Source organism: Streptopelia decaocto, assembly GCF_964273445.1.
Source record: "Streptopelia decaocto genome assembly, chromosome: 24".
Classification (NCBI taxonomy): domain Eukaryota; kingdom Metazoa; phylum Chordata; class Aves; order Columbiformes; family Columbidae; genus Streptopelia; species Streptopelia decaocto.
This window is the reverse complement of record NC_138679.1, coordinates 1,489,456-1,502,312: the sequence shown is the minus strand read 5'-3', so window position 1 is coordinate 1,502,312 and position 12,857 is coordinate 1,489,456. Positions and strand designations below refer to the sequence as shown.

General features: G+C 52.3%; 2 protein-coding genes across 5 annotated transcripts in view; both read right to left on the bottom strand.

Moving 5' to 3' along the window:
- Window positions 1–102: 102 nt before the first annotated feature.
- NDUFA13 (NADH:ubiquinone oxidoreductase subunit A13) lies at window positions 103–2,095 on the bottom strand. The gene is made up of 5 exons (XM_082071863.1): window positions 1,948–2,095; window positions 1,756–1,834; window positions 1,225–1,296; window positions 1,082–1,151; window positions 103–314 (listed from the first exon to the last, which is right to left on the bottom strand). Exons 1-5 carry the CDS (start codon window positions 2,039–2,041, stop codon window positions 195–197), a joined length of 435 nt encoding a protein of 144 aa, XP_081927989.1. The 5' UTR covers window positions 2,042–2,095; the 3' UTR covers window positions 103–194.
- Window positions 2,096–6,487: 4,392 nt separating this feature from the next.
- The window catches only part of GATAD2A (GATA zinc finger domain containing 2A), a 46,402-nt gene continuing 40,032 nt past the window's right edge, over window positions 6,488–12,857 (bottom strand). For all 4 annotated transcript variants that reach the window (XM_082071959.1, XM_082071958.1, XM_082071961.1 and 1 more), the window contains 6 exons: window positions 12,168–12,299; window positions 11,071–11,238; window positions 10,127–10,406; window positions 9,358–9,647; window positions 8,388–8,568; window positions 6,488–7,542 (listed from right to left, as the gene is read on the bottom strand). In XM_082071959.1, the coding sequence (XP_081928085.1) occupies window positions 7,412–7,542; window positions 8,388–8,568; window positions 9,358–9,647; window positions 10,127–10,406; window positions 11,071–11,238; window positions 12,168–12,299 (1,182 nt within the window). In that variant the 3' untranslated portion in view covers window positions 6,488–7,411. The remainder of the gene's footprint in view (window positions 7,543–8,387; window positions 8,569–9,357; window positions 9,648–10,126; window positions 10,407–11,070; window positions 11,239–12,167; window positions 12,300–12,857) is intronic.

The following is a 12,857-nucleotide window of genomic DNA, read 5'->3' as shown; positions in this document are numbered from 1 at the left end:
CAGGACCCCCCTGGGTGGGGACGAGCAGCAGCCGCCCCAGAGCAGCCAAATTTCCTGTGGGGGGATACAGAGTCACACAAAACCAGACACAAAACCACGTCCAACGGTGCAGATCTGAGTTTTAATGACAGAGGATGGAACAGGCGCCACCCGGCAGCCCCCCCACGGCTCCCGGGGGGGTCACAGAGGGTCGCTCAGACGTAGTACTGCAGCCCGAACTTCTCGTTGTCTATCTCGCTCTGGGGACGCAGGTAGTAAAGCTCGTCCAGCGTTGGGGGGACCCAGCGGTCGGTGTGGAACAGGGACTCGCCCACCTGAGGGGGCAGATGGTTTTATGGGGGGGGGGGGTGGGGGTGTAAAACACACACAATGGGCGCAGCCATCTCCTGGTGACCAGTGTCCCCGGGTGCTGATGGTCCGGGGGGGCTGCGCTGAGTTGTGAAGCTCATTCCCCACCCCGGGGCTTGGAAGAGACAAAATAACTACCGCTTATATATTATATAAGTATTATATAGTATCTACAATATTCTGGGGTGCCATGTAGATATGAATGCAGGAAGATAACTGCTCTTTCAGTGGTATAATTATATATCCATGCTTGTTCTACTGTGGTCACCTTTAGTAACCCTGCTTAGAGATGGATGTTTAGGGCAACTTTTTCCCCCAAGGAGAAATTTGCAGCTGTGATTTCAAGAGCAATTTTTCACTACCAAGAAGCGTTAAGAATAATTTAGTAAGAACTGAAGCTTCCTGCGGTGTCAGAGCTCATTTTAGTGCCTGGTTTGGAAAACCAGCCTGAAAACTGATATATGCAAATTATGTAGAATATTTAGTAGAAATAAGGAATATTCTTAATGCTGTGTAATTGTATCGAGAAGCTTTAGTTCCTCACATTATGATATGTCTCAGCTCCTACCTGGTTTTGCTATGGGCTGGTGTAAAATTAATGACAATGGCTTAGCCGCGGGGGGAATGAGCTTCACAGGCTCTTGGTGCCTGGGGGGGTCCGAGCCCCTCGGAGCTTCCCCGGGATCCCACACAGACCCAACCCCGGTTGGTTCCCACCCCGGGAGTCACAAACCTTCCAACCAGGAACGTCCTTCATGATTTTGGCCTCTTCATCCAGGTTCTGCCGCAGCAGCCGGAGGGTCCTGCGGGACGGGGGGGCTGAGCCCGGGGATGCTGAGATCAGCGGGGACCCCCCGGAACCCCCTCCCCCGGTACCTGCGATCGGCCTCCGCCTGCAGCAGCGGCATCAGCGCGATCCGCGCCTCCAGGTCCTCGATGAGCAGCCGCCTGCGGCGGGACCGGGGGGGACAGAGATCAGCGGGGGCACCGGGGAGGGAACCGGAGAGGGGGGAACCGCAGGGGACGGAACCGGAGGGGAGGGGGAAGCAGAGCGGGGGGAAAGTGGAGAGGGGGGAAGTGGAGGGGACGGAACCGGAGGGGACGAGGGAAGCGGAGGTGGGGGGGAACCAGAGACGGGGGGAAGCGGAGGGAACGGAAGCAGAGGGGACGGGGGAAGCTGAGGGCGGGGAAGCAGAGATGGGGGGGAACCAGAGACCGGGGGGAACCGGAGGGGACGGGGGAAGCAGTGGGGGGGTGGAACCGGAGATGGGGGGGAAGCACAGACGGGGGGAAGCGGAGGGGACGGAACCGGAGCGCAGTCCCGGGAGGAGAACGAAGTGCCAGGAGCCCCGGGCAGGGGACGCGGCGGAAGAACCGGGGAGGGACCGGGAAGCGAAGGGGCGGCACCTGCGCTCCCGGTTCCACTTGACGATGGTGTAGTAGCCCATCAGGAGGCTCCCGATGCCCAGCGCGAAGAGGCTGTAACCTGCGGGGGAACGGGGGCGGTCGCGGCGGCACCGGAGACACCGGCGGGGGCCGCGGAGCGTGACCGGGGGGAAGCGGCGCGGCCCGGGCTCCCCGCGGGGCGTCCCCGCGCACCTGAGAGGCCGCGGCGCGGGAGGTGCCGCTTGTAGTCGATGGGCCCGTACCCGCCCGGCGGGGCCATGTCCTGCTTCACCTTCGGCGCCGCCATCCCGCCGGCGCGTCACTTCCGCCGCGCTCGCGCACCACGTGACAAGCCTCTCCGCCGGTCGCGCCTTAAAGGGGCAACGCAGGGGTGGGACCCACCCACCCCCCCCGCGGCGGTCCCGGGGCTGCTCGGGAGCCACCGAGCGAGCGGGGGTGTCGCCGAGCACCCGGGCAGGGGGACACCGGGGGCGCGCACTGCGCCCCGCGCATTGTCCTGCACCCCTGGGTGCTAAGACCCTGCATGCACGGTACCGGGGCGCATCGCCCCCACCCCATGCACCCCCTTACCGGGAGCTACGGGGCTGGGAATGAGAAGTGGGGGTGCAGCGTCCAGCTGTGTGCACCCAAACCTGTGCACCCACTTGCAAATAAGCACCAAAAATCGTGCACCGTCAGGCGCACACCAAGAGGGATGCAGCAAAAAGCAAGCGCGCATCTGCTTGCAAATAAGCACCAAACCCGATGCGCCCAGCACGGTTCTCCCCGCACCTCCTGGCTTTGCAAACCACCCAAGATCAAGGTCACTCGTCTTAATCTCTAATCAGCGGCCGTAATCCCTCGGCTGCCACGGGGAATTAATAACTTTGCAGATGTTGGGGACGCAGGGACAAAACGTTCCTGGTGCCACACAAAGAGCTGCCCTGGGTTGGGGTCCCACCTGATCCCCCTCCCCCGGACCCCGAGATCCCCCGAGCGCGGTGCTGAGTGTCACAACACTGAATTATTTCTGTATCGACACATCAGATGTTTTGGTACCAAACCAGCTGGCACTTGTGCACAAAAAGGCTTCCTGGGCTGCGCAGCGATTAAACAGCGTGGGGGAAAATGAAGGAGCTTGAATTGAACCAGCTCCCCAACTCGCATATTTAGAAATTAAAGAGATTTTTTTCCAAATCGGAAAGGTCAAAAGAAACTTGTGAACGACCCAAAAAACCCACATTCTCCCCACGGCCGCTGAGTGTCAAACATGTGAAAGATCTGCGAACAGAGCGGAGGGTGCAGGTCGAACTCACCCTTCTCCTCCTCATCCTCAGCCCCAAAAGGGGGTTTTATGACTGCAAACCCAGTTTGGCCCAGTGCCGACCAGTTGGTGTTGCAGACAGACAGACAGACATCCAGGGCTCCATCCCGAGCTCCGTCGTGGTCTCGCCCTTGATGATGCAAACACCGCACGTGGGAACCTGAGCTGCAAAACATGAAAATAATGTTAAAATTACATCTTTTTTCCTTGTTCCTTCACCCCGAGCATCCTCACCCCACACGCTCCAAATGACAGGCAGACGTGGCCGTTTGTCCATTGCTTTATTGCCATTCGGATACTAAACCCCCCCAATACAACGTAGTTACCGACTGCAGCTTCTGCCCCCGCTGAGACCGTCGGCTTTTAGTGGGATTTCTTTTTCTTTTAATTTTTAAAGGTTTTATTACCAAAGATTTAGAGTCCCAATAAATGGAGTGACAAAAGCGCAGCCTGCGCTGGCGGAACGTCCTGTGACCCTCCCGTGGTAGATGATTATAAATCCTTTATTTCCCCCCGCTTTGTTTTATAAAAAGCACAATGCAAGTGATTCCCCTAAATGCGATACACAGTGTAACTGCCGTACGCAGACCCACGCTGCTGCGCTTCCTTCAGGGCTTTTTGCATCATATATATATATATATTTCTATATTTATTATTCTTTCTCCTTCCGAAAGGAGAAAGCGAGAGATGAGCCGGATGGGGTTTGTGATGAGACCCATGCAGCTCGATGCCCCATTTTCCGTCTTCTTATTAATTTAGTTTTAATTTCCTTAGCAAGCAAAGAAATAAATTGCCAACTTGGTGTGAGAATTCAAACGGCTCCCTATACCCATCAAATTCTATAGGAAAAACCCCCACGACCAACCGAGAAACCCCCCAAAACAAACACGCACCAACTAGAAGAGAAAAGAACAACCCCAAAGGATGTCAAAATTGAGATTACCCGAGTGTCCCGCACTGTCCGGCCGCAACGGCACCTACAGGAGCACCTGAAATACCAAACCAGAGCTCGGCCAACTCAACCGCGCTGTAAGAGATTCAACCAGCAATCAAACGGATAATAAATCAGGCAATTAAAAAGCAAAACAAACCACACAGCTCCCAAACGGCAACACGGGTTTCAAATGAAAATCCGGGGTTTATTTCACAAGTCGCTAAAATCTAAAGTACAATAAGTCATTTGTCGTTATTACTGTTATAAAATCCGGCCGCGGCGAAGGTGTCCGGGGGGTCTATGGCTTGTGGGGTGCGGGACCCTCTCCCCAGGAGAGGGACGCGGTGACGGCGGCTCTGGAGGGTCGGGGACCCGGGCGCGGTGGCCGGGCCGGCGCCCAGCGGCTCGTTCTGCTGGGGAAGCTTGAAGCCGATTCACTTTGCATTATTTCGGGGCAGCTCCATGGCAGAACCAAAGCCCTGGGGGAGGCAGGAACCGCAAACGGGGCAGAAATAAACCCAAAGATTTGTTCTTAAACCTCCCTCCTTCACCACTCCCAAACCTTTAGGGCGCAACGCTATTGTGAATATTCCAACTAATGGAGCTTTTCTGTTCTCTCGCTGTTGTGTCTGCAGGAAAGGGAAGATTCGTGTGTCTGAACATCCACTCAACCCCACGTGGTACCCGAACCCAGTTCCACAACTCAACCCAACACGCGGTTTTGGCTCCAAGCGGAGCAGCAATTTTTGTCACTTAACACACGTAACCACTGAATTATCTTCCTGCTGCATTGATCTGCAATGGCAGGAACACGTATGCAAGAAATACACCCTGGGATTCAACTGCTCCACAGGCTAAAACGGTGTCAAAACCGGTTTGAGCCCCCAATATCCATGTGGTATTTTCCATTCGCTCCCAACATTCAAAATAATTCTACCCCAATACTTAATATCTGCGGGGTTTTACTGCACCTTAATGGGAGCAGATTGCGGAGCAAGAGTTGTAGGACAGTCTATAAGTACTTATTGTTGATTCTGTATCTTCAAATAAGTTTTCTCTATCATTTTAAGGCTCGTTTTAAGTCTCTGCTCCGTATTGTGCCGAAAAGTTCAGGCGCTGCTGTACTGAACTGGGGGACCCAAAAAGGTTTTGACGTCGCTGTGAGAAAAGGCGAATCAGGCTGGAAATGAACGGTGAAGTTGTCCAGGCTTCCCAAAAGGTACATGGAATTTTACTTGGAGTTTTGCTCGTTTTTCAAGCCAATGTGCTCTCCAGGTGATGAACAGCGCTGGGCATGGGGCCCACGAGGAGACAGTGCAGGAAACAAAACGAAACACAAAATGATCCTCCACACGGGTAAGAAACTCAAACTTGCCATAATATTTCCAAGTGCAAAATAAAACGCACTCCGTGTCTCCAAAATATCCCGGAACCATAGGAAACATGAAAACCTCAAAGCCATTCCTCTCGTCCCATTGCGCTCTTCATGTACACGTGTGACACAAACAAAAACCAACGTGAATTGGAATTCCAGGGCTTTATACAGCAACAAAGACCGTTCTGCAGGTTTCTATCCTACCCAATGGTTCCCAAAGGATCTAAATACTGATTTTCACCCACAGAAGAGGGGCTAAAATGAACACGTTTCCTTGTTCACTATGCAAGAGTTTCATGTGATGGGGGAATAGCCCAGGACAGGTGTCGGTTTAACGGTCGATCTAACAGCAACTAAGAAAATAGATTCAGCATCAATAGTAACCCCTCTCCCCCTTTCTTTTATATATAGATATATAGATATATATATAATTTTGCAAATAATTCTTATCAGCACTACTTCCAGTGCTGGGACGCAACCTAAGTAGTAAGGCATGTATTTCTGCCACTTGAATTCAACTTTAATTTGGGAGAAGCACAGGGAAGATGGCGAGAGAATAGAAAAGAAACCAACCTGGACCTGATGGATTCGGCTTTGACCTGTGGAATCTCCAAAACATCTACTAAACCCACGGGGGTGTCTGTTCGTAAAGCAGGATTAGCTATGAGAAAATGGAACAGTGGGGAGAGGAACATGCTTGGGGCGCCTGGAAGAACGGAGCTGGGGGGAGGTGGCGGTTCTGTCCCCAAAATGTGTCGTGGTCCTCGGGCCACCGGCCGCAATGGGCAGAGAAGGAGCCTCCTGGTCCTGTGCTCCCTGCACTTGCCCGTTCTGACCGCATGCAGCTCCTGGGCTGACTGCATGCAGCTCCTGGGCTCATTGACTGCATGCAGCTCCTGGGCTCATTGACTGCATGCAGCTCCTGGGCTCATTGACTGCATGCAGCTCCTGGGCTCATTGACTGCATGCAGCTCCTGGGCTCATTGACTGCATGCAGCTCCTGGGCTCATTGACTGCATGCAGCTCCTGGGCTCATTGACTGCATGCAGCTCCTGGGCTCATTGACTGCATGCAGCTCCTGCTCTGTTTGCTTGCAGCTCCTGGTCTGACTGCATGCAGCTTCTGCAATTCCTTGTTTATTTAATTTTTTTTGAGTAAAATTGCTCAAAACAACAACAACATCAACAAAAAACCAACCCCAACCCTCCAAAAAGAAAATGATCCAAACCAGTTTCACTTTGAAGTCTCTGGGAACGTCTGAAAAGCCCAACTGCTCTTCGCTGGATTAGAAAGACGGAACGAAGCTGTTTGTCTATTCAGTAAATTAAGATTTGTTTTTAGACTACCAACAGTTCAAAGTCTATTCGGAACAGAATCCAACAGAGGTGAGAGGCTCCCGCGCCGCGTCCCACCTACCGGTTTTGGTGGCAGCCAGTCCCTTAGAACAGAAAAAGAACCCAAAAAAACCCAACAAAACAAAACCAAACATACTCGAGGGGAATTATGAGTCTGCGCTTATTTATCGTTAGCTCATCATCAGAAGGTTTGGGAACGTTATAATGTGTAGAGCGCCCTCCCGGCTGGAGGAGGAGCGGGGAAGAGAAGCGACCGCCAACTCGGCATCTGAAATCCGCTCTCCTCGAACCGACGTCTACGCAGGATGCGAACCAACACCACGGGAGTTATTAATAAAGAAACCGAAGGCAGAGTCGCTCAGTCCTCCTTTTGTGCTGGTGACAAAGAAAAACAATAATCCAAACTAAATACATAAAGCCAAAAAAATAAGAAGAATTCTTCCCCTTCCCTGGCAGCCGTCACCATCAGTTCAGCATGGGAGAACCGAAGGAGCTCCGAGTCTTTCCCAGCCCCGGGGTGTCGGTGGCTCGCGCGGGGACAGCGGCACGCGATGGGATGAGGGGTGGTCGTCTCGCATCCTAGGAAGCCTGGGGCGTATCCAGCTGGGATTATTGAAGCAGGTTCCGCTGTCGGGTGGTATCAAAAGGATGGCGAACGGGCAGGTTTCCCTCCGGGCCGCTCCGCTGCATTATTTCCACGTGGCGGACTGTGGGATGGACCTGGGGGGGATCATATCCAGGAGATACTCGCGCTGGCGGTCGACGGCCGAAGAGGACTTGTGCACGGCTAGACTAGGGTTAACGAAGGGTAAAGCCCCGCCTAGGGAGAGAGAAAAGGGACAATGAGTGTCACAGAGACAAAACGGCAGCAAAAGTCACGCTGGTGGCATCTCACCCACGTGGAAATGGATCATTATGGGCCACCTTCAGAAGATGGAATTTTCCAAAAATCACCTGAATAGGAGCAAGATTTTGTGCCAGAAAGTAAGATCTGAGCAGGCTAGAGCTCTATGCAATTCAATTATGTTCTGAATGATAAATTAAGCTGTCAGGAATAAAAATAAAAAGAAGTTCATTCGATAGCGGGCAAGAAAGTAGATCAGAAAAGGGCTGGTTGCTACAGTGTTCCCTCCCTGGAGATCCCGATTACCGTTTAAGAAAACAAAATGACTCTTCTCAAGTCATATTCTTATATATATAGGTATATGTATAAAAAATTAAGATAGAATTTATGATTTCCATTTGTTCAAAGCAACAGCTTTAGTTCCTTCAGGTCCTGAGGAGCGCTGGGAGCGTGTGTGACCCTACCCAGAGCAAACCCACCCATTCACTCTCTATCGCTTTCAGCGGAGAGAAAACACCAGTCAAAATAAAACTATAGGACCGAATTAAACTCCCCAAAACAAGCGCCAAACTCCCGCGGCGCGGTTCTGGCTGCGCGTAGAGACGCAACGACCAGCAGTCTGATATTGTATCTATTTATCTATGCGTCGAGCAGTTTTTATTCGGTAGCACCACCCGATTTGTTGAGCGCTGAGCGTCAACGACAACACCGGCAGGAAAAGCGTCAACGAGAAAGCGTCCTTACCCAAAATAACTATGATTGTTGGACAGAGCGCAGCTAAGCAAGCACAAAGAGAAGGCAAAGTGGAGCGGAACACCTACCCGTGCTGATGGGAGTCTTCTTCCAGGCGGCGCTGCCCTTGCCGGCCGCTCTCTCGCCGTGCTTCCCCGGCCTGCCGCCCAGCGCCGCGCCGGACGCCGCGTTCTGCAGCTTGGGGGCCGGGCTGAAGGCGTGCAGCACGCCCCGCGCGCCAGGGGGGCCCCGCGACAGCTGGCTCGAGCTCTGGCAAGAGGAAAAACCAACGGTAAGAAAGGCTGAGGAGTTGTCTTTCCCCGGAGCACAACTTTTGACAGCCTCTCTCTGGCTTCTTGCTCCTGCCAGGGCTGGAAGGCGTTAATGGAGTTTCAGTTTCCCCAAGACATCTCTACGGCAAATTAAGAATCGGTTGTCTACTTGTGAGAGCACCTGGAAGGACGAGGGATTGCAATCGACTGCAAAGCGGCAAAAGAAACGTGCAGTGTGAGCATCTCCAGGCACAGGCAGCACTTCCCTGTCCCAAATAACCAGCACTGGGATTAGTTCAGCCCAAAGCAGCACCTGAGCAGCCTCCGTCTGCCCTCAGCTGAGCGGTGCTTTCACAAGGCGTGAGATCCACTTACCGTCACCTTAAAGCCTCACAAGCAACATTATGTGCCCCCGGCTCAAGCCAATTTACTTTTTTTCCCCTATCTTGGGTCAATTTACCTGTGTGTATTTGGCACCAGAGCACCTATCTCCATTTAATACGTCCTAAAAGAATTTATGAACTGACTTTGCAAGCCACGAGTTTAACACCCTGGATCATGACAATGACTCTGCAGAAAACCATCATTCGTCAGGTACAGAGAACAGAATTTAGGTATCAGGTCCCCACGTGACAGAATGACACTTTCACCAGCCTGGTTTTAAATTCACACTCAAGCTCACACGCCGTGGAGCTAAAATATAGCGAGTTCACGCCTCAGCGTCACGCCAAAAAATGCGCCTGGGACGGCGGGACCCTTGTCCCATGGTCACAGAGACCAAACGTACCTGCTTGAGCGAGTGGTGCTGCACGATGGGGTCGGCCTTGCTCTGCACCGGGGCCGCCGTCTGCTGCAGGATCCTCTGCTCGATCTCCTGCTCCTGCTGCAGCGCCTTGACGAACGCAGCCTTCAGCCGGTTCGTGTGCTCGGCCTTCAGGGCCTTCTTCTGATTCGACGTCATGCAGGTTTCGCACATGATGGTCCCGTTCTTCTCCTCCCTCCAGCGGCAGGTGAAGTCGGTCTTGCACTGAGCGCACATGTAGGGCTCGCGAGACGAGACGGGCACCGAAACTTTACCTGGAGAATGCAAAGCAGCTCTTATGAATGAATAATACTTGAGGAACCTCAAGAACAATCCACCATTAAAAAAACCCTCCACCCTTAGCTCCCCTGTTTGCATCACTGAATCTTTAAACTCTCCACTTCCTCGCAGGTGTCCAGCAGATACTTCTTTAGATGCTCATTAAGAGAATTTAGCGGTGACGGACAAACAAGTGGCTGATCAGAGCTGAACAGCTCTGGGGAGAACGGGATGCAACCAAGAGAAATCTTTACAAGCCATTTCTAGCTACAAGAAATCATAACTTTTTATTAAGAGTTTTTAAATATTTTTTCTTTAGTATCTTTAATAAAAGTTTGAAATTATTAAAGGAATCAAACCCTAGATTTGACAGAGTACAACAATTTAAGCCTGACGCTCCTCGCTACCAAGATAAAACCCAGACGGGAAAGGATCTTTCCTCGCCTTTGAGGAAACACTTTGGACTCCATCTCACCTTGAGTTTCCAGCAAATTCTGCACCACTTCTTCCAAGCCGACTAAGTAAATGAATTCGTTATTAGCCGCGCTGGGCAGGAAGTTCATCTCGGGCGCGGGCGGCTTGGGAGGGGGGATCTCCAGCAGCGTCTTCTCCAGCTGCTTGCGCAGGGCCAGCTTGGCGGCCGCTTGCCGGCTGGCCGGCGACTCGCTGGAGTTGCCGATGGAGGCGGCGCTGGTCGTGGTGGCGTTGGCCTGAGCCGACGTCACCGTCGTACCTTTGAGGGAAGCCGGGGAAGCCTGGGAGGGAAGGGGACAGCTCGGTGACAAGGGGCAGAGGGCGTGGTGACCAAAACATGCTCCTCTCCACTGAGGGATGGGAGGGAGGGAAGCATTGAACACTCCCATTTGCTTCCTGAAAGACTCTATTTTTCTTTACTCATCATTTTTATAAAGCAGTTTTTAAAATTCTGAAGGAAAAAAAAACAAAAAGGAGTCCTATTCCTAACGACTTTGTCAAGGCACTGACTTTAAATTGTTTCCTTTAACCAATACGGCAATATCAGCACTAGACACTAAGCTGCTGCTTCAATATCTCTTGGTGTTTCAAATCGGAGCATTTGCCCATTTTCGGCTCTGTTCACCAAAACACTTTACTCTTCTTAAAGAAGAGAATTAAAATAAAAATACCCTAATGGACAGCTTCGCATTGAAACACCAAACGTGAAATGAGGCGCAACGCTCAGTTCACGGAAATACAGATTTCTTCCCAATATTCTGTAATGCTCTTCATTCCTGTGTGGAGGAGGTGAACGCAAACAGAGCAAGGGAGGAGCGAGCAACAGTAAATAAATAACCAACCCCGCCAATTAGAGGTGAGCAGGCCGTGCCGATTAGACACAGAGACCCAACGGTCGTTAATTACAACCGCTCGTCCAAGTCCCGGCGCTCGGTCTGGACTCACCTGCGGGATGTTGACCAGCAGGCTGGTGTTGGGGACGTTGGCGACGCGGATCAGCCCCTGCTGGATGATGCGCTGGCCCTGGATCTGCACGCTGGGCACGGAGGCGCGAGGCGCCAGCAGCAGCGGCGGCGGCCCCGTGCTCGAGTGCTGCCGGATGGTGTGGATTTGCTGGGGAGACACAAACGGGTGATGCGATGGGGCCGGGAGAGGGTTCGGATAGCGGGGAAGCGGTGGGAATCGAATGGGATCGAGAGGAGAGGGGGAATGAGGCGGGGAATGCAAAGAATTAACAGCAGTGGCAATATGGGGTGTTTTCTCTCTGTCAAAATGAAGCGTCACGTTGCAGCCAAGCAGCTGTGCCAATAATCAAAGTTTCCAAGTCAAATTTATTTCAAAAATGTACAGTTGTTCAGCCTGCTTCATTTTAAAGGCCTTAGGAGAACCTCATTCAGAGAAATAGCTTTCTCCATAATCAGAATGAAAATTAACTAGCAAATCTCGACCTCCCTCCTCAATGCTGGCTGAGCAACAGATGAAAGCAGAGCTTTCTCTGCAGAATATATCCTCATGTAACACGGAAATATGTTTTCCCTGGTATCCCACAGAAGTCGTGATTTTGGAAGACTGTATCAAATTCAACATTGCTTTAATATCCCTTTAGGACACCGCTGTTTTCTGTGACAGGTGACAGAGACCCTGCAAAGCAGCACTTAAACCCAACAAGTTTTAGCACTTGAAAAGGTGGAATTGATGTGACAGAAAGAATAATGAGGGGAAAAAATGGAAGAACAAGGGGCAGCACCTCATTTCCTCTGCTGCTGCTCTCCTAAAAAGTGGGTGAAGCTGGAAGCCTGTAAAGGAGCTGTTACAATCAAGGCAAACGGAGCACTTTGGTGCAGCTGAGGGAAGGAGCTACACGAGCGAGGCAGCGCCCCACAGCACCGCTGCATTTGTTACACGATAAAACTGGAACGAAGGGCTTTTCAGAAAGCGATTCCAGCAAGAACCTCGTGGGTCTCTTCCAGCCAAGCAGACAAATGTCTAAGGAAACAGCTGAGATGCCCAAAGGAGGAGGCGAGAGGCGGGTCAGCACTCACCTGGGCTCCTCTGACGAGCGGCGGCATCACGATCTGCGTGTTCTGCTGCGTTCCTAGTTTTGCAGAGGTCTGCTGCCCCCCGCGGACCAAGGGAGGGGGAATAACAGTGCCCGGTATGCGCGTGGAAGAGGTCTGCAAACAAAGAGAACACTTTGCTCGTACTGTTTCATTCCGGTGTGTTTCTATGCTGATAAAGCAGCGTCTGAACTCTCAGGCAGCGACACAAACACCTAAGGACGCGGTGGCACCTGGATTGTTCGCTCTCCCCCTGCGCGGAATTCCGAAGGTAAAGAGCAGCCCCCAGCGTTTTCCTCTGCCCTCCCACCGCTGAAACTCAACAGCTCCAGAGCTGCTGTGCTGAGACACGGCAGAGCGGCAGCGCCGTAACCCCAGCATGAGAAAAAGCGGGGGGAAGAAAGGGGTATTTTGGGGGATGTAAGAGAATGGGGAAATACAAACTGCTGCGTTCAGGAGGAGCGCAGGGCAGGCAGAGCCTGGATGCGGAATGCGGGAGGTGAACAGTGTGCGTGCGTGGAGGGAAAAAATGAGACCGGAAAGGGGGAGAACTTGAGAAAAATGGAAAAGAAAAGGAGGTAGGTGAAAGAAATCTGAAAAACTGCTGCCGGGGCTGCAGATCCCATTAAATCCTCTGAGGTTCTCTGGTGTGGTAAAGGGTTTCACGCATCACTC